The following is a 20,981-nucleotide window of genomic DNA, read 5'->3' on the forward strand; positions in this document are numbered from 1 at the left end:
TGAAGAAACATTACAAAACATGCCAAAACATTTAAGGGAATTCCAGTTGTGTCAGCTTTTGAGATGCTTGAATATAAACTTTTGTGTGATCCTGTCCATCTGTCTGGTTGATTGATGTTCAAATGATCATATTAATACATACACACATTCAGAATAAATGCATAGCCTGGTGCTCGGCTAACTGTTGCTAACCCATAAAGCAGTCATGATATTCTCCAAAGTACCATTTTGTTTGGTACCACGCTTCAAGTAATTGACGAAATTTGGCCAGTCTGCCCTCAAAATAAATGCAGGGTACCTCGTATAACATCACAGTATGCACAACTATTTACAGTATCTCGAGACATTTTCAATGAAAACCATACTTTTGCTTCACACAGTTAGCAATAATTAATTCTCTGTAGATTTTTAACAAACTGTGTAAAAGATCAAACTATTTCCTCAGGTAGAACTAATTCTTGCAAATCCCTCACTTTTTTTAAGAATAGGCTAGGTTAACAATTTTATCAACTTTGTCTTGAAATTATGCTTATTTTCACAGCATGAATAAATGAGGTAAGTAACCTTTTCCATCAGGATTCTGCCTTTTTTTTTTTTTTTTTAAATACGGTTCTCAATAAAATGCATCATATTTTATGCACCTTGTCAGACACTGGAAATGCCCAGGCTTTATTTCCCCAATTAAAGAAGCTGTTATTTGAGTGTTTCTCCTTAAGCATTTCTTTTAGCAGGTCTTCTCACTGCTATTACACTAGAAAACTTGGTTAAAAGGTTTGAAGGAATGCAAAAATTCCCCTTCCCACCCCCAAAACCATGTCTCAGCTAAACATTGTTTGGCAATTTATTTTCAAGTTCTTACAGTTTTTATCTTTGCTTTGTTAAAGCAAAGCAGCTTTAGCAGCTATGGCACCTTTTGCCTGGGGCAATCTTTTGGCATAACTGATAAATGGAAAGCTACATAAGATCCTACATTTCACTGCATTTAAGTTATCTGACCCATTTGAACTATACATATAAAACAGTAACCGTATACCTATATAGTTATATATAACTAAGTTACAAGATATAACTATAACTTACAGTTATAGCTACACATAAAAACCAAGATTGGTCTGAACTGATGAACTGGATGTTCAGCATCCCTTAGGGCCTTGAGGACAGGTGAAATAGGGGCCCAGTAGGGATTGCTACCACCATAACAGTATGTTTCCACCTCAAATTGAAAGGGCCACTTTAAGTAGTAGCATAATATGGTTAATTCAGCCTCCTCTGCCCACTAAGTCATTGAACAGCACCTTGAAATGGGCAACAGTGTTGGCAACAACCATCTGGAGCACCTTGGGTTTTGTTATACACTCACCAAGTACCTAAGAACTGAAATTACACCCCCCACTACCCACAGTTTACTAAACCAGTCATTATGTACTAACTGCTTACTACTGATCAGGGCTAGTTTTAAAATCAATGTTGGTATCATACTCTCAGTCCTCTGTACTTACTCTCCTGTAGTTACTATAGATTCCCACATTCAGGATATGTTGACAGGACAACTGATTCATTTGGATCGTCTGATTTTTAGGAAGCAAACTGTCTCTATCAGAAACTATTAAAGTGCACGCGTACAAAAGGCATTTGTTCCAGTCTCAGAGAAAATATAAGGTTACTTTGGAATGCAGACGGAAAAGACTATATGAAAAGGCCATTTTGCATTAGTTCAGCCGTATCACCACCGTACAATCTCATACATCCAATATGAGAAACATGAACTAATTATTTAACATTTGCATATAAATTACATATTTTTGGGTTTTGTGGCTTGGTTCCCTGTGTGATCTTGGGCCAGTTTCTGAACCTCTCTAAATCTCTGCTTCCTTGTTTGCAAGACAGATTAACATTATTTATGCAGGATGGGGTGAGGCTTAATTAACTCAAGTTTGTAAAGACCTTTCTGATCTTCAGATACTATGCAGAACAAGGACTAGAAAAAAATCAATTTAAGAAGCCAAGAAACGTGTAAGCCCAGATCCATGCAACATGCATTTAGAGTATCAATTTTATACAGAAAATTTGTACTAGCATTTATTTGCAGCAGCAGCAAAAATACATTAAAAGTATAAAATATGTATATTAAAAATAACTTATTCACTTACTTCTTCCTTATTTCTAGGTCTGAAACTGGAACACATCTCAGGCCAGCTCCCAATACCATGAGTGATGATGTTAGTAATACAGTTACCCTCAGACCTGAAACAAGAAAACAATAGTATTTCACAGGTTAAGTCAGCAATGTTGAAGTAAAAAACAGAAAAGTCGCACAGGTATATACATTTGCCCTCAGTCTCACTGAAGATATGCATGTTCTTTCAAATCATAAACATCGGTGCTGAAAAGAATTACAGATACAAAATGAAATCCTATGTTATTTTCCATATTGATACACCAGAATTAAAGGTTTACTCTTGGCATAGTACCAAACAGGATCATACCTAAAATCTTAACAGATGTTCTTGGAAATGAGAAGTGGCAATAAAAGCATCATCTAATTCTAAAGGAAATATTGTACTTTTTGAAGCATCGGGAAGATGCTCCAATGTATGATCTGAAATCTAGGCAGATCCAAAGACAAATCTGGATTTGTACAATCTTTTCCAGCCACTTATTTGCTTTCATAACGCAGATACTCTTTTCAACCTGAAGAAACAACTATTTATTCAGCAGGAAAAAAAAAAAAAAAAAAAGTATTTCTTGCAGGCCTTGCAATTAGGCCAGGTTTTTGCTGCACTCAGCTTAAATTGACAGAGGTTGTAAATATAGTACATTAGAAAAAAAGCTACAATCGACCTATTCCTTGAATATGTCTTTTTCCCCATGCTGTGATTCTCAACTGAGAAGCACTTAAATTAGAAACAACTTTATCTCAGAGCTGCATTCCATTTGCTAGCAGTTCAGTTGCTGCTGCTAAGGTGTTTCCACCATCGGTAAGCAGCACAGAAACAGTGACAACTGATGGGCTCAACTTCCAGAATATTGTAAAACACCAAAATCATAAATATGTACAATTAAAAATGTTGATAAAGCTTGTAACACTAAAGTCATAAAACTTGAAACAAACTTAGAGCATCAAACAGAAAATACAGGGCTTTGATATTATTAGCAGAACATAAAACAACTGAACTATGACAAGTACACAGCATCTCTAACATTTAGGCAAGACGAGTAACTACCCAAAACATAGACAGAAGAACAACAACTTGCTATAATAATCCAGATAACAAACAGACATCAGATTTTGATTATAGACTGTCAGTTTTCAAATAAACATTCCCGGTATGTCAATGACTCCTGCAATCCATACAGCTGAACCAGTAGTCACATTAAACACTTTGTTTCCCTGGGAATTTTACAGGGGGTTTTAGAGCACGTGTTTTACCACAAGGTAATAGTGCTCTTATTGCAACAGCTCTTGGCAAACCTCACTCATGAATATGCAACTCCTCGTGCCGGACATTGCACACACCAAAGATGGCTCAAACAACCCGAGCCAAGACAACCAAACCAACCCAAAGTTAACACCGCAGGTTTTCTGAAACGGAAGCATGACTTCCTCACTACAGCTGAGTCATTAACAAAAGGAATGTGACCCAGGTTCCTGCAGCTCCCAAGGACAGCTCACACCCCTAATGCCCTGGAGTAGCATCACCAGCTGAGAACATTTGTTACCTTGAAGGACTCCCAGTGCCTGCCCAGGTTTACCTGGCTCTGCATTTAACCAGCACATGTAGCTCTTGAACTGGATTTTCAAGCACACCAATTCAGAGAGCCCAAACTAATGTCCTGATAAGGCTGTTCAAAATCCTGCTGTTCATGTTTTCTGTGCCACTGTGTGAACCTTTGTGGCGTGCTGAAACCTGTACTACCATGTTGGATTAGCCGTGGGGGTAATTATTTGTGTTGGGAGCAACTACATGCGATGTTCTTGCCTTTTTCCTTTAAAAAAAATCTTTGTTAGCATTGCTTTCACACATGAGAACCTGTTCACAATCCAAATTAGTTTTATTGACTGAAAGTCAAAACATAAGTCTTTTAAACAGAAATCTGTATTCTTCCATTGGAAACACTGCTGCAAATGTTTCAAGACAGAAAATGACACAGGCATTACTGGAGTTACGTAAACCAGGATTTTTTTGAATGACATTTCACAAAGCGTGCCACTTTCTGCATTTTAGGAGGGACAAGGACAGACTGCTGAGAAGGTCTCAGTCAAGTGGCACAGCAGGTGACACAGGCCAGGTACATCCCAGGGCACAGCAGAAAATGAGCATCATACAGAAATTTAGGTTTATATCACCACAGGGTGAGCTTTCCTAGATAAAAAGAAAAAATATCTATTTTACTTTTTTTCATTAAAAAAAGTTTTGTTTTAAATCTGTAGAAAAGTTTCATAAAAAAGCAGCATCACATAATTCAATGAAAAATAAATTGGATGTCAAAATTTCTCACCAGCTCCCATTCTAGGCTTATTTTTACCATCAACCGTACGTGTCATGTAATTTAAAAATAAAATTACCAGTTAAAGCCTCACAATCAAGATACGTTTGATCTCTCTGAATGTTCTTTGAAGTTCTCATCTGGAACACTATACACTGTAATGTGCCACTTTTAAGTGTTTTGATTGCGCAGACTGTTCTTTGGCCTTTTGTTTCACCTTAATGTGCAAACACACCTACAAATTCTTTTGGTTAAAGCAGCATGTTGAAAACGGTGACACTAAAGCGAACAAGTAAAAAAAGACTGTCAGACAAGCAGCATATTAGAGATTTTCTTTGCTAATTACATGATGTACTTCTACTCTCTGAGCACCTTCCCCTTTTGCTTTACTTTACATTTTAACTCTCTGAATTCATTCTCCCTTTCATCTTAAAAATCAGTCTTTAATAGTATTTTTAGAACTATATAAAAGTGGTTTCGCTTTGAACATTGCAGTGTCCCTTAATCTGAACTGGAAATCTTGTACTACTCCAAGGGGTAACCTCAGAGTGTTTCAGGATATCACTGCACCATGGGGACAATAAACCAAAGCCACCAACTGAGCCTGGAAAGAAAGCCTGTGAACCCCGCAAGAAATTATTTCTCTAATTAAAAAAAAAAAAAAGCCACTAAGTAACAAACAATCAAGATTTTGAGTAAACCTAATTAATTTTATTGGTTTTCCCCTGTATGCAGCTGGTAATGGGTGGTGGTGGGGCTACAGCTTCTTAAAAACCATCATCCAGCTCCCAATACCTTTCTTTCAGAGGTTTCCGACATGAAGCTGGGAAGGGAAGAAACATCTCAAAATGGATGTTGTACAGGTAGAGGTGGTTTTGTATTTTTTAGAGCCTTTCCTGCTGGCTGCTCCTGCAGGCTGCTGGGCCCCACAGGTTGCCCTGGCTGTTGGGCGCTCTGCGGCCACCTTCTGAATGGTCACTGGTGGTAATACAGAACTGCATCAGAAGCATCAGAAATTTAGTCTGTAATAAAAATACATTTCACTCAAATAATAATATAATCAATATTGTTCAACAGTTTAAACCTCCTGTAGCTAATAACAGTCTGCTTTGCGAATGCAGCAGCCCACACTGCATTTGCTGGCTTTGATTTCTCTTTAAAACGACTACCTCCAAACTAGAGAGTCAAAGTCTCAACACACAATCCTCTTCACTCTCATGCAAAACACAGACTTTTAATCCAGCCAAGATGATGTGGTACCAGCAAACCTTGACGTGCCTGTGCCAACAGGATGTGCAGCAGGATGTGGCCTGCACACAGCAGCACAGCCTGCAAACAAGCGGCCACTACAGAGCCAGAGAGAACAAAACACTTATTTCAGAGCAGGACACAAATGGCAGCTAATGTTTGTTTCCCTCCCCTTTTAATGAAGTGCCCATCTTGGGGGAAATTCCAGTTAGATGTGCAGAACAAGCAGATTTCACCTTTTTGCTAAGCCAAATGGAAGTCCTGCCAGAGATTGAGCCCTCCACCCAGCATGGCCAAAAAGGATTTCTCTTACACCCACATCTCTCTCAAATGCATTAATATTTAAACATTTTCCTTCCTTCAGCTGCAGATACTAAAATCAGTCCTCACGAACACAGAATACAACAATGCTCTAATTACAGATGAGTGACATCGGCCCACTGCACATTTTCACAGCTTTTAAAGATCAGGCTGGAAGCAAGAATGATCCCTTCTGACACAACTCGGAGCATTTTAATTCACTCAACTACTCTATTATTATTTTGACGAAAGCATATCTGTCTAAAAAGATAATCCTGTCTGATGCACACACAAGGAAATGAAAAACTCACCAATTTTAACAGCCGTTCCAACAATCACTGTTAAATTGTGTTCTTCCTTCCTATTTAAAGCAAAATCAGTTGTCAAACAAATTCTTGCTTTTCCTCTCGTGATGGAAGCAGCTCAAGACCTTGTATTTTTCCTTCTATGAAGTTAATATACAATAAATAACCTTTACCTTTGGTTTCCGTAAATAAAGCAAAATTTGAGTTCCAAGTTTTTCACGATTTTTCCTTCAGTCCTGGAATTGGTTTTCTATGCCTTGTCCAAATACCCTCCTCACTGCTCAAGCATCCTTTTTTCAATAGGATTTTTTTTCTTGGATACCTGTTTTCCATTCCACAGGAAGGGACTGCTTCTCTTCCTCCTTAATGTGTGGCTTTACATTTAGCCATATTAAAACAAAAGTTTGATTAAACAGCATGCTTTATCAGGCAATCCTCAAAGCTCTGCAGAGAAGTCCCTGCTTCATCATTATCTACTGCTTCAGAAATCTTTGTATTTTAAATTCAATACTAACAAAATTACACTAATAATTGCACCGTGTTCTCTCACAGGGTTATCTGTCATAATTAAAATAATAATAATAAAAGCTACCTTGCTGCTAAATAGAGGGAACAAAACTTTTGGTGTGCTTGCATTTCACCAAGCTGACTAACGTTGCTAAGAATATAAGCAGCAATCCTCTTTCAGATAAAGCATCCTTACAACAAGCAATACAACTTGGAAAAGAAAAGAACCTTTTCAGTGACATGAAAAGGCTTCCTAGTTGAGATGTGGTCCCCGTCTTTCTTCTAGCACATGGAACAAACGTGAAAAAATCAGTATGTCAGACCCAATGTAGATTCCACAAAAGCACTTGATTGCAGAGGAGCATAAATTGTGTTTGGAAACTCAGTGGAAAATAAGTATGCTCTGAAGAATATCATCAACTACGCTCAGAAGCATTAAAAACTGGAAACCAAATACACAGACTGTATGCAGAAGAGAACAACTTCCAGGTCATATGCAGCTAATCAAAACCTGCTCCTAGTCTGATGGTCAGGATTTCATAAGGTGCTGTTACACACACACACACACACACACACACACACAGTCTCCTTTCTCTGGGTCCATGGTGCTGATGTCCTGTCTTTTGTAAGCTGTGATTTCAAAGCTAAACCAAAGCTAATTGTTTCCATCTGCTTCCCTGGCCCTATGTGGCACTACCAAAACAGCATCCACATTTCACCTAAAAAAGGTTTAGGACTCAGGTATCTGTTTTGGATTGAAAATACAGCGAATTAGTGGCATTCATTCAAGCATTCTGCTTGACAGCACCTTTCTGGTATCAAATAGTAAGAACTAAGCATATAGAACCCATTTGAAACAAATTTTATTCAAATACACATTTGTCCCTTCCCCCCTTATCTAGGACATGAGAAGTAGACCTTTTCCAGATGGAGCCCACAACACAGCCCAGTTCCACTTCCCAGGGGAGAATTGCAAGGCAAAGGCAGATACCAGCAGACGCTGTGCTCTGATTTCTGCCTGACATAAGTAGCAGGTAGAATTGGATCCCCAGACAAAATATGTACTAGGAGTCTCCTGAAATATAGATGTAGGAGATAATGATCTTCAGAGAGGCAATTTCTCTTTATAATTTCTTGTGTTGTAAGAGAATCTGTCAGCAATAGCTGACATCCAGGCTATCAGGAGGAGTTTGAAATTTCTTATAAATGTATGTTTCATCATATACAACTTTTCCAAATAAACTCTGTATGTATGAATACAGCAACTTCAAATGCAATAGTTCCTGTGGTTCGATACAGGCCTCCTACTCAGGGTCAGAAAGACAGACGAGCCCTTATTGCAGAAGTGAAGTCGCCACCGACACGGGGGAGCCCACAGGGAAGTCCCTGCCAGCCAGGAACCAAGGCTGGTGCCAGGGACAAGATGAGACCTGAAGATAAAGCTATTTCTGCTACCAGTACTTACTAGACAGACACAAAACCACATGCAAGACTGAAATTATGGGGCCCAACATTCATCCCCACCAGTTCTGTTTTCAGTATCTCTTGCAGAAGATGGGAAATATGCATTATCTGCATAAAAGGTATCAAGCAACAGCTTAGAAGAACATCATCGCTCCCAAATTATGAGGTTAGATAAGAATATTGTAAAATAAAATCACTCAAAGCACGAAATCTGGCCAGCCAAGTGTTCCAGTGAAAAGATGGCGCTATTTGAGGGAAGTGACTGAACGTGTAAGAACTCAAACAAAACCAGAAGGACAGAATTGTGAGAAGCAGAGCTCAGCATCACGTAATTGCTAATTATTATGACAATCACATAGCCACCCCCCAGCTGTTGAGCTGCTGCACCTTTCTCGACATGCATCCTGACTGTGAGGTAACTGAGATACTTGCGTATTTACATTCTAACTGCACAGCTCACTTCTGATTCACATTGTTAAAAAAGCTCCTCTTGTTTTGTGGTATTTTTCTTTTTGTTTTCCTTTTCTTTCATTAAAGCATATTAAAATTATTGTTCATCTAGATATAAGAATTTCACTGCACCTGCTAGAAGGAAGAACAAGCAATCACAACCATGTCAGGAGGGTGCAGGGTGCTTTTGTCTCATTTGCATCAACACAATCAAGCTATGTCATCATGGGATCAGTGGAACCATACTTTTAACTTTGCTCCAGTACATCTCATTTTTAACACTGCTTCTTGGCTTACTTTAGCTGCTCACTGATGTACATTTCACTCACAGCTAGTCCAAGTGCGTAACACCTCAAAGAAGAGAGCCCTGGCCTGGGGCAGTGGGACCTGCCTCTCTTGACATGCCTTAGGAAATTGGGCAGCCACTTCTGTTCCACTTCTCCCCCTTCTGCCTTATTTGTTCAGACTAAACACACGAGAACAGGAGCTGGTCTCACCACCAGTACTACACCAGCTGGTAAATCAAGTCTTCTCCCCGCCTGGAGTCAGTGCAGCGCTAGGATACACTAGAAAAGGACTTGGAGTGCTTACTGAGTCTGTACAACTCACACAAACACCGAAGAAGTATCTTCCCTCACCTCAGCTACCTGCTTTCTACTCTCAAGCCCGATGAAACACGGAGACTTGGGTGAATCATTTAATTGGTCTTTTCCATTTGATTAACTAAAAACTACATCAAGGGGCGTGCATGTGCGTACGTGTCAGAGCGACACCGAGCAACTGACAAAAACACCTCGTTCTGTTGGCAGAGGACTAACCCTCGTCATTAATTCTGAAGCTAAATCATGGATGCTCATTAACAAGTCAAGAGAAAGTAGGAGATAACAAGCCTTCACCGCAGCAATCACTGTTGTCTTCCTGGACGAATTCCGACAATCCAAGCCCTTTCAGCACTGAACAAGGGGGAGGAAAGCTTTGCTTTTCTTTTCTCTTCCCACTCATTTCGAGCACTCCCGATTGCACAGCAGGCTTAATTACCGCACAGCTAACCACAGATCCCTACCTGCGGTGACAGGGAGGAAAAACAGCCTCTCTGGTACACATCTATAAGGAAGATGCTCTGTCATTATCTTAGTGGCACTTGCCCACACCACCCAATGGTGCATGAAATTCTTCATTTGAAGAGACAGAGGCATTTTGCTTTGCCACAGCAGAGTATCAAGAAGCACCCATGCAGCAAGGATTGGCAGTTACGCTAAATACCACCGAGTGGCTTCACTAAGCGGGACACTAAGTGCAAAGTTTCTACTTTTTCCTGTCCCTGCTGCGAGGCAGGGAAAAGAGATGTAAGAGTCCTGTCGATGTGACATCCACGTGGGTCCTGAGACTGTTCAGCTGCTGGAGTCGGTGTTCAGCTTCCCTGTGTGTGAGGTTTCAACATTACAAGGACCACAAACTATTTAGGGTACACAGTTCAACTGAGATTATCCTAAAGACACACTTTGGGGTACTGTAATGAGTCCTAAACCCATTACAGTTATAAAGGCTGCCGATGAATTCTTTAGGTTCATGTGATTGATCAGTTACAACTGAACTCCACCTTTCCCAAATATTCCAGACGTCACTTATCAAAAAAGCCAAATAAAACAAGTAAGAAGTTCCTAAATGCAGCTGAATTTGACATCTGGCATTCCAGAAAAACATCAGCAGACTTTGCAAAAAGCAGAAGACCTCTCACTTTCATAACACATCACTCCCCGAGCTGAGTCATACGGATCTCCAGCTTTAGAAAGAGGAAAAAACTGAAAATCCTCTCTACAATGAATTTGCATGAGAAAGCTTCATTTGTAGCTTTTGAGGAAATTGGAGCATTGATCAAAAGCTTCTGCAAAACAATCAAAGTTACAACATGGCTACAGAGCTACAATAAGTCCATGCATGTGAGAAGCATTAAAAAAAAAGATATCACCAGAAGTACGGCAGGAAACGATAGAACGGCACCGAACATCGCCAATTAGAGGAAGGCAAAGAGAGCCACAAGTTCCCTTGCCATAGGATTGTAATTAAAAGAGTGACAACAGTCAACATAATGGTATTTTAACGTTTTCTGTCCCAGTTACAGGAAGGTTTCCAGAAGCAGAGCACCACCAGAGGGGCTGCATGCACTCGGGCAGCTCACACCTCCATCACGTGGACAGGCATCTGTCATCACCAAAACCACACCACAAGGAGTGGCTGCATTTTGGCTGTGCTGCCGGCACGTACATACGTGCAACGTCCGGGGAGCCCCATGGGAGCAGGCAGGGAGAGGGTTAGCTGTGCTAACTGAGGCTTAAAGGGTAGTGGGATGAAGAGAAACATCTGTGGAAACATGGAACAAAGCAGAGGCTGGGGCTGCCACCATCTAAAAGAAAGAACTACCTCCAGAAGAGGACATCTGTCTCCAGCCCTGTTTTCTACTCAGCCTGGCCCATCAGGAGGTATGGGAAATGCTGCTACCAATCACGCCAGTGTTGCTGTGATGAATCACGGTGGCATCAAGTTAATACAACTCATCAGATCCTAATTAAACCACTCTATGTTGCTAATCACTCTGTGTATCTCGAGTGATCTTTAGGAGCACGTCTGACTCCAGTGAGGGTGGGCCAATCAATTCTCTAATGAGCCCTCACTTCTGCAACCACTCGCACAAACACTCTGCGGACTTTCACTGCAACCACAGCATAAAAAACTCAGCAACAGAAGCTAAGTTTGTTTGGTGTTCCTTTTCTCCTGATGGTGTAGTGGCAGAACATGTCTATATAGACACACACACACAGAGCAACTCATCAAAATAAGTTTTCGCAAAATCAAGCTATTCAAATATTTACTCTAGTGGGATTTACCTATACACAGCTCTTTGTTTATTTCATCTTTCCACACACAATAAAAACAGCACTTCATCTCACCCCTTCCGAGATTTGTTAGTTTAGGAAAATTAATCCCTTTCACAGAATTGGCTAGGCTTGGATCAGTATCACTTACCAGACAATGACATACACACTGCTCGCAGCACGCAGCAGGACAGCGCTCCATAGGATGCGAGGGAACAGACGGGGGTAAAACAGATATTTTCCTTCAAACTTCTGTTCATTTCACTGAAGTGTATAAATCACTTGCCTTTTCACTACATACGTACAGCTTTCACTTCGAAGGAATCCAGGCATCTTCTCCCCCCTCTTTTTTTTTTTTTTTCTTTTTTCAACTCGAGCACTAAGTTCACATTTAGCTTTCATTAAATCCAAAAGAGCCTTCTGCTGCTCTTGCTGGCCTGAACAAGACCTCTGCCATTAATCTGAATGCTACTGAGTAGAATCAGTTCCTCGTGATAAGCACACTCTTCGTGACCTGAGCACACCTCAGCTGAGTGCCAGAAACATCGCCTTTTCCTTTCCCCCTGGCTCCTTGCCATTCTGCCCACGTTTTCATACCTGTAAGCTTTCCCGTGGGTATTTATTTCCTGGAGGCTGTGCTAACCTAGCAAAACCCTGTCTGTATAAACCATTTTTACTCTCAAAGCGCGTAAATCCTTTTAGCTTGATCTCACCAAATTGCATAAAAGTCTTACTGCCTTACACTGAGTCTTATCCTGGGAATCTTTAGCCGAGGCTCACACCTGAGGTTGACCTGGGAGTTATCAAATTGGTCGTTTTGAAACACTGGCTCTATATCTTGCAGTCACATACCCGAGATAAGAAAAGTCTATTTCTGAGATCATGACAAAAGGTTGCTGAAAATGTGTTCCTTTGCCACAAGATAAAAACTTTAAAATCTGAAAGCCATAAACCTTTAAAGGGTTGTGATTCCCCTACTGCTGACCTGCTGGTAACCAAAGATCCATATGCTTAGGATCGCTTGGGACACTACAGAACTGCAAGTACTTCCAAGAAAACATCAGCATGTTGTTGTGAGTGTCCCCGTGGAAGTATTTCACACTGTCCATCTATGCCAACAGTGGCACTTATCAGCAACTAGACCTGCTACAACTTTTTGAAAATGATTAGTAACATGCTCCAATGTTTATTTGCTGCCACACAGTCTGAGAGCCTGAATGACAGATCAGGACCCTGAGACAACAAGCACAACAGAAACACCGAATAGAAGGAAAATCTTCCCCATCTGTTGGCTTCACTTGGCCATTCACGAATGCACCGAGTTCTAGGACAACATCCTGCTTCCTCTTTGCTCACTGTGCTCAACCTCACAACCCTCAAAAACCAAAGGCACCTCACAGACACTTCCTAGATGACATTCTAACACAGGGGAGAGGATGTTCATCTGAAGCCTTCTGCTGTCCCCGTGACCCTGGATGTGAATTAGAGCAGTCCAAAGCCCCGAAAGCAAGATCAGCTCCTCCATGCATGCAGTACAAGGTGACAATCTGGGACCTTCAGGTATGCAGGCTGTTTTACAGAATTCTCCTTATCTATCACGTGCAGTTTATTTTCTACAGAGAACAGTTATTAGGGCATTTTTATATTAGCAAGGCCTGATTTACTACTCACATTCAATATTTATTACTGTTTTGTCAGACTATACTGAAAGATTTAACCTCAAAATTCTCTGGTGAAAGAGGTAAAAGCTATATCACACATTTCAAGGGAACAAAACCGAGAAGCTAGGAGACACCAATTAAATTAGGAGCTTGATTTTCAGAAAAAAAATAAATACCTATTTAAACAAGAAAAACACTAATGGTTTCAATATACAAGCCAATCTCCACTAAAAAAAAAAAATAAAAATAGATCACTGAAAGTTTCTCTCCACTTTATAATTTAATCACTAGGATAACAATACTGTGCAAATTCAATTTTAGCAAAAAAAGTGACTAAGAATATCTATACAATCCATGTAAGCATATACCTCTTTACAAAAAAGGACCAAGAAATAGATTACCTTTCAGTTTTACCAGTAAAAAGTGACATTTCTTCAAACTCAATACAAGATAAAACTGTATTCCAGAAGTTAATGAAAAATATTGCTATGCTATTAAATCAGTTTAATGCGAATTATAAAGAATTTCTGTCTTCGTTGCCCTTCCTTGCTTACATGGTAACATAATGAAGAGGAAATACACAGTATCACTCTGTTTCTCGCTCTGTAACTATGAAACTAACTTATAAAAAGATCAGAGGAGCAGACCCATAATTCAAATATTTAAGCTTTACACTTCAAGAGGAGTTAAGACAACCACCCTAAAGGACCTGTCCACGTCTACAGTTCCCATGAAATGAAACACTCGAGGCACAAAACAGCCATAAATACTCAGGCATCATGTGACAAATGGTAGCTAATTTTAAGCCTGTAAACACCAAGGGTCCATCCAATGGCACGCTGAAATCAATTGCCATTTAATTTCAGTCTTACCCAATCTCTGAAGATAATTACAGTTAAAAAATGACTCCCGTATCCTATTGCTAAAGAAAATGCAGCCAGTAAGACACATTCAGCTCCTGTGCACGCTCCATCTCCTCACCTTTCCTCACCAAGACCCAGGCTGGCAGGAACAACAAAACCCCTATCATTCCACCTACAGAAACGGGTTTTCATACTCAAAAGTGACATCCACAAACATAATCCCTCAGTTTCAGCACGCATCCAGCCCAGCCCAGGACTAGGAAACTCTTTTCTTAGGAGACCTCATGCTCCTCAGAGAAGTTGTGATGCAACTGAATCACACAGTCCAAGAAGTGATTCTATATGAAGGATTATTAATATGCCCACTGCTGAATATTCAACTTGAATTGAATTAAAATGGGGGGAAAATAGTAACCAGACCCTTATACGCAGCACTGAAACAAGAAACAGACACACATGCTACAGCAGAAGTTTGGTACGGAAACCAATTTCCATTTCAAACTACATGCTACACTGAACAACTGAAAAACAAAAAGACAAATACTTTTGGACTTAATCTGAAGCATCACAACACAAAATCAGACTTAACTGACAGCAGGCAGCTGTGTATTGATACCAGTTAGATACACCTCTGACTGTGAAGCATAGGACTATCTAAAAGCAGAATCTCCTCTCACAAATCCTGACACTCATCTTCTACAGTGTCATACTTCTGATACATGCCAGGTTTTAAATGTTGACACTTCACAGTTTCTTTTCCTGACAGTTTCTTTACCAGCCAACTCCAGTGACAGATGATTGAAGCTAGGAGAGTAACTGGTGTTGTTTCTCTAGATGTTTGGTACAGAGTGAATTCAATCTAACGACAAGCATTTATACCCCTAAGCAAGAGAAATACTGCTCTTGCAAGGTCACACCCAACCAACTTTAGAGCTTCAGAGAAGTCTTGCTCCTCCTCTAGAGAGCAGTTAAAAACCCACGAGGTGCCTCTGGTGGGACATGCTCCACGCGAGAGCTGGGCCACGCTGGCACTCCCAACATGAGCAGCACCACGTTCTCCATGGGAACCACCCAAGAAGAGCATGAAACACAACAGGGCCCCCACAAAACCCACTGCTGCACAAAGAACACACTCAAGGGCCATAACATATTCTTCATGCATGAAACCAATGAGTTAAGATTCTCTGTTAAGGCAATAAACTGAAGCTGTTGCAACAAGGACAGGAACACAGCAAGATCAAAGAGGCAGTTCGTATCAGTACCTCCATTCACTGTGGAACTTAAAAAAAAAAAAAATCACAAGCATTATTTAACATACTCCAGTATTTTTTAAAACCCTCAAAATCAACTCCATAGAAGAACATACACTCAGTTCTACCAACACCGGTTCAAGTTTAGTTTTATGTCCTTAATAACAAGAGCAGAGTTGTCATCTTCACTGTAGAAAACAAAGTAACTCACTTTAATTTCAAGATAATTAACAACACTATTATACAGCAGTCTAGACAGACATTGTTGACTTAAGTTTGAATTGCTTGAGAGAAGGCTGGCTGTACAGCCACCATGGACTCATTTGAAGAATGTATTTTCAACCCAATAGGTTTTATTCCCCCAAAGTCTCTTCAGCTTTAGGAAAAGCAATTCCAATTTCAAAGCACAAGCCTTCTCTGCTACAACTCTTCTCCCCGTCTTCCTTTACTTTCTCCCCTTTGCTCCACACAAATGAGCTATTAATTGCTAAATAAATGGAATGAGCAGCACTTAACATCAGGATCCACAAGGGTATTTAGGCTCCTATCTCCTGTTTAGAGGCCTGTTTAAACAGGAATTAAAAGACTAAATGCTTCCGTGGATTTAGGCCCAGAAGCTCAAATCTGCAAACACGTGCACTTTAGTGGTCTCCAGGGTGACCACACAAACTTCACAAGCCTTGAAGAAGTTCTCTAAAGACAAATGCTGGTTTTGGAAGTAAGCTGCTGAAACGCAAAGGCCCAAATGTGGATTAGTAAACTCTCCCTCGTGCTTGTCTTCCAAAACCACAAAGCCTAACTTCTGGGTTTCTGTTTGCTGTGTTGGCACCACCCTGGTGCACCAGAAGCAAGCTGTTGGCTTGGCATGATCCATTTTCAGAGATGAAGCATTACACCACATTGCCATAGCCACTCTGAGCACCAACATCCCTTGATCGAGGCATCACCACAGCTGTTCAGCTGATCACCAGAAATCAATGTTACTGATACAACCATCTCAAGGGCCAACACCTGCTGTGGCAATGCCAGAGCAGAGTGGCTCTCCTCCAGACCCATGCAGAACTAAAATGCTATAACCGCTCTGCTTTAGGATCATTGAACCACAGAATCATTAAGGTTGGAAAAGCCCTCCCAGATCACCTGGTCCAACCGTCCCCCTACCACCAACGTCACCAACTAACGGGCAACCCGTCCCAACACCTCTTTATGAGCAGAAATGGCTAATTTCCAACCTGAACCTCCCCTGGCACAACTTGAGGCCACTCCTATGACTAGCTACCTGCGAGAAGAGACCAAACCCCAGCTCCCCACAACTTCCTTCCAGGTAGCTGCAGGGCGCAGTAAGGTCTACAGCATCACAAAGGCTGGAAAAGACCTAAACTTCAGCAACACCCCTCAGCGCCTTCCTCACGAGTGGCCTTTGATGCACCTCTATTTGAGATCAGAGCTGTGCTGGCGGTGCCATAAGGCATCAGTCACCTGATGGAGACCCCATGGAGGTCCCATCCCATCCCGTCCCATCCCGGGGGGCTGCTGCGGGCTGCCCAGCCCAGCCATGCCCCGCCACCCCCAACCCTTCTCGCCCATCTCACCCTTCTTATCCATCAGCCACATGAAGAAGAAGCAGGGCGCGAAGCCGATGGGCCCCCAGAAGACCAGCAGGGCGATGTCCCAGCCGCTGAAGCCGAAGGCCAGGCGGGCCGAGTTCTGGATGGGGCCCCAGGTGTTCCACAGCAGGCCCTGCGCGAAGCCCAGCAGCGAGAAGAGCAGCAGCACCAGCCACCGCCGCCCGTACACGCGACCCGCCGCCGGGGCCAGCCGCCGGACCGGCACCGGCACCGGGACCGGCACCGCCGGGCTCCCCGCAGCCCCCCGCGGCTGCTGCAGCTGCTGGGGCCGCCGCTGCTGCTGCTGGTGGTGGTGGGGCGGCGGCGGGGGCAGCAGGGGCTGCCGCTCCTCCGCGCTGCTCCAGCCTAAGCCCATCTGCGGGGCGCTGGCGGCCGCCCGGCGGGGAGGAGGGCGCGGGGCCGGGGGCAGGGACGAGCCGTACGCGGAGCCCCCGAGCGCGGCGGCGCTGCCCCGGCCCGGCACAGCCGCATGCGCGCTCGGGGAAGGGCCGGCGGCCGCCTCCTTCCTCCGCCGGCGAGGGGAGGAGGGGAGCGGAGCCGGGGAGGCACGGCCGGGCCCGGAACAAAATGGCCGGGGCGGAGAGCGGCGGCCCCGCCGCGCCCGGTAGGTGCCCGCCGGGCCCGGGCGTGCTGCCCGCTGGCGGTGCCGGTGCCGGTGTGGGTGGGTGGCTAGGAGGGAGGGAGGTGGTGTCGCTGTACCCCTTGCGCCTCCCCGGGAGGAAAGCCTCGGTTTTAGTGGATTTCCGTAGTGAAGCACCCCAGTCCTGCAGCCTGGTTCCTGGAGGAGTTGCTGAGAGATGAACCGAGCCTTGGTTTTTGAGGGGGGTGAAAAGCTCAGGAGTGTGTTGGCAGGGAGCTAGACCCCCAGCCCTGCACCATCCCTTCTAATCTTAACAGCTCTCCTTCAGCAGCCCCTCTGGAGTGTCCCACCTCAGGAGTGATCCCATTACCTGGTCACCTGCAGTCAGAGAGGACAGGGCTGGGTTGGCCCCTTAGCACCTAAAGGTACCTTTACTCAGCGAGGTGCTACAGCAGGTGCTTATCCGTGTTACGTCAGGTTTGAAGAGGGCTCTCTTCCAAAAGTATCCCTTAACGCCCCAAAAGGGTTGGGGTGGACGCGGCGCACCTACATGGGGTGTCTGCCTCACAGGTGTCAGAGCAGCTTTGTAATGAGGTGGCTAAAAATCAGCTGTGGCCTGAATCGGAGGGAAAAAAAACAACAGGATTCATTTACAGCCTGCACGTAAATCCATTTTAAAAGAATTCAGATGAATTCTGAATCATGTGGGCTACGCTAGGCTCATTAGAAACTATTATCATTTAAATAGATTGAAGTATATATTCATTTCATTAGGTTGTATGAGTATTTATCTGTATATCTACCATCTGCACTTGTCATAAAATTAATGGCTCATATGCTGCACAATGCTTCATCTTCCCTGAAAAAATACGCGTTTCAGTTTGGCTCGCTTAGGAATTCTGTCACAAAGATTGGAAGCCGGTTTGATAAATGCCTGTGTGCTTAATTGGGAAGAGCTAAATAGTGGGATCCACAAGGGCTGGTTTTAGATGCAGTGTTAATGTAATTCTGTTGATACATTGGGCAGCGCATGACTGAAATTCAAACGCGATGCCCAACCCACAGTTTTGCAGCCAAAACTACACACTCCCGTGAAATTTCCCCCCAAAACATACGGACATCGCATATTGTTTAGCCCACACAGCTCTGTTTGCTAGACAGAGGCCCAAATTAGGAGTTGCAAGCACTCAGGGTGGAAAAAGGAAATTTATACCAACCAAAATGATCAGAAATATGACCAAAAAGAAAAAGAGGTTTTGTCTAGAAAATTTCAGTATCTTCCTCAGGAAAAAACATTCATGCACAAATAAATACCAGAGAGCTGTGCAGATAGTAAAGTAAAACTTCAGCTTGCCATGTAGAACTGTGATGAAAAAAACAGAGTAAAAATATTGGACAAGTTTCAGACTTGATCATGACCGATGTGTATTCTGTTAGTGCTCTTTTTTTCCAAGTAAGATTAATTCCCTGTTTTGCTTGGTCTTCTTTATACATTACCACCTCCGTATGGTTTAGCCCGTGCCAAAATGTTCTTTCGATTTGAAACGGCTATGTTACTTCTATAATTTAATTGATTTGGTGGCATTGTGCCAAAGACAAAGTGCTGTCATCTGAAAAAGTAAACAAAGTGAAAAAATGTTTCTCCCTTTGAACATTTTTCAATTAACTGTAGTAATTGCAGGGCTTTCTTGGTTATTCTAGTAGCAAGAAACTAATCCACTAATAAGGCAGGTGGTGCCTTGCAGTGTCCTTTAACTGCAAAACTTGCCTCTTGGTACCTGCGTGGTAAAATGGAAACTTCAGTAAAATTCTTCAATAACTTATGCAGGTCACTTCATCATGTGAGAGTTTTAAAGATATTTTGGCGCATGCATGGGCCAGCAGGAGAGAGAATCTTCTGAGAAACAGTGACAAAAAAAAAGGAGATTAAAATAGCCTTGGAAAATCTAGCTTTATTTACTATTGACTTAATTATGATTTGAATAATTTATTTTAACTGCTTGATTCTAAATCACTCCATCTTTTTCATAGCTTCACAACCCATATGCAGATCTTTCTGTCACGGCCTGACCTTTTCCATTCCGGCTATTTAATTAACACAATGTAATATTCTGTGTGAATTATTCTTGTTTGCAGGATATGGTACCATTTAAATTTGTTAATGTAAAGGAGCAGTGCATTGTTGATAAACTGTTGGAAACCAAATTAGCTTTATCTTGCAGCTAGCTGATTGCATTATTTCACTCATGGGTATAATACTTCTCTAAATATGCTAATTTCACTCTTTTCTCCGTGTGGTGACATTTTTACTGTTCTCATTACTGACATTTGTAATATGTGGGGTGGGGAAATCTTTTCTTGCTTTAACCTCATTATAATGTAGCTAAAGAGATTTGAATATTATCAGATGAAGCGCACATACATTCTGGCAAGTGGAAAGGTTATTTTGTCTCCTGGCCCAGAACCTTAATGCCTATAACTGGACTTGCACAGACCACAGTGCCTAGATCCAAAATAGTGATATAAAAGCCCTTCCAGTTATCAATCACACGGCCATGAGAGCGTATCTGTTGGTTAGGTGCCTCCATTTCAAACCTGAAAGCTCTCAAGTTGCTTGCATCTCCGTATGCATGCCTGCCTGCCTATATCTGTGCTAAAACCCTCCTGAATTCCTCCTAGGAGGAGTTGGTGGCCTCGCGCTTTGATAGACTAGTAGTGACAGATAAAAATTGTTTGGCTGAAACTGTTAGTGCTGCCAACTGCTCATCCCATCCCTGAGACAGGCCAGGCTGATCCATTAGTGAGTTGGCACCTAGACTGCGCTGTTTTAAGCTTGGCTTATAAAGATAAACTGAAGGCTTTGACGGGTTTGTTGTAACCCTGGGGCATCTGCAGAGCCGGATTCAGCTTAAACACACCTATCGTGAAACGGTTGAGTTGAGCAGTTAGAGGATTATCCCCCCATGATGGAACCTCCAACTCCTAGGGCATTAGCAAGTGCCATTTGCTCTCTCCAGTCATCAGGCTTTTGGCAGATCAACTTCCCATGTGACTTTTTTTCAGAGTGATTAGAAGAATCTCAGCATCCCCTTGTTTCCGATGCCTCTCTCCCGAAACAACGCCCAGCACTATGTGTACAGTCTGGTTCTTTCTTGTTTCAGCTCATCTCTTCCAGCCTGACAAGTGGCAGTTCATTGCAAAGGCTAGAAGCGTTTTGGCACAAAACGGGCAGGATCCTAAATTCGTTTAAAGATTCAAAAGTGATGTTTAGAGTGTTTCGAATATTCCCTCCAGCATCCAATAAAAGGCATGTTTTCCAAAGGTTTCCCTCAACTGCTAGACTTCAGTCGGAGCTGTGACAGTA

At 42.4% G+C, this 20,981-nt stretch overlaps 2 protein-coding genes across 3 annotated transcripts in view; one reads left to right on the forward strand and one right to left on the reverse strand.

Annotated features, from left to right (window-relative positions):
* SLC49A4 (solute carrier family 49 member 4) overlaps positions 1 to 17,559 on the reverse strand; it is a 57,775-nt gene extending 40,216 nt beyond the window's left edge. Inside the window, exons 1-2 of the mRNA XM_084289381.1 lie at positions 17,002 to 17,559; positions 2,151 to 2,244 (exon numbers count right to left, since the gene is read on the reverse strand). Of these exons, the coding sequence (XP_084145507.1) occupies positions 2,151 to 2,244; positions 17,002 to 17,392 (485 nt within the window). The 5' untranslated portion in view covers positions 17,393 to 17,559. The remainder of the gene's footprint in view (positions 1 to 2,150; positions 2,245 to 17,001) is intronic.
* HSPBAP1 (HSPB1 associated protein 1) overlaps positions 17,543 to 20,981 on the forward strand; it is a gene marked incomplete at its 3' end in the record, with an annotated part of 35,204 nt that continues 31,765 nt past the window's right edge. For both annotated transcript variants that reach the window (XM_084289382.1, XM_084289383.1), the window contains exon 1: positions 17,543 to 17,641. In XM_084289382.1, the coding sequence (XP_084145508.1) occupies positions 17,605 to 17,641 (37 nt within the window). In that variant the 5' untranslated portion in view covers positions 17,543 to 17,604. The remainder of the gene's footprint in view (positions 17,642 to 20,981) is intronic.

This window comes from Netta rufina (genome assembly GCF_964035555.1).
Source record: "Netta rufina genome assembly, chromosome: 6".
Classification (NCBI taxonomy): domain Eukaryota; kingdom Metazoa; phylum Chordata; class Aves; order Anseriformes; family Anatidae; genus Netta; species Netta rufina.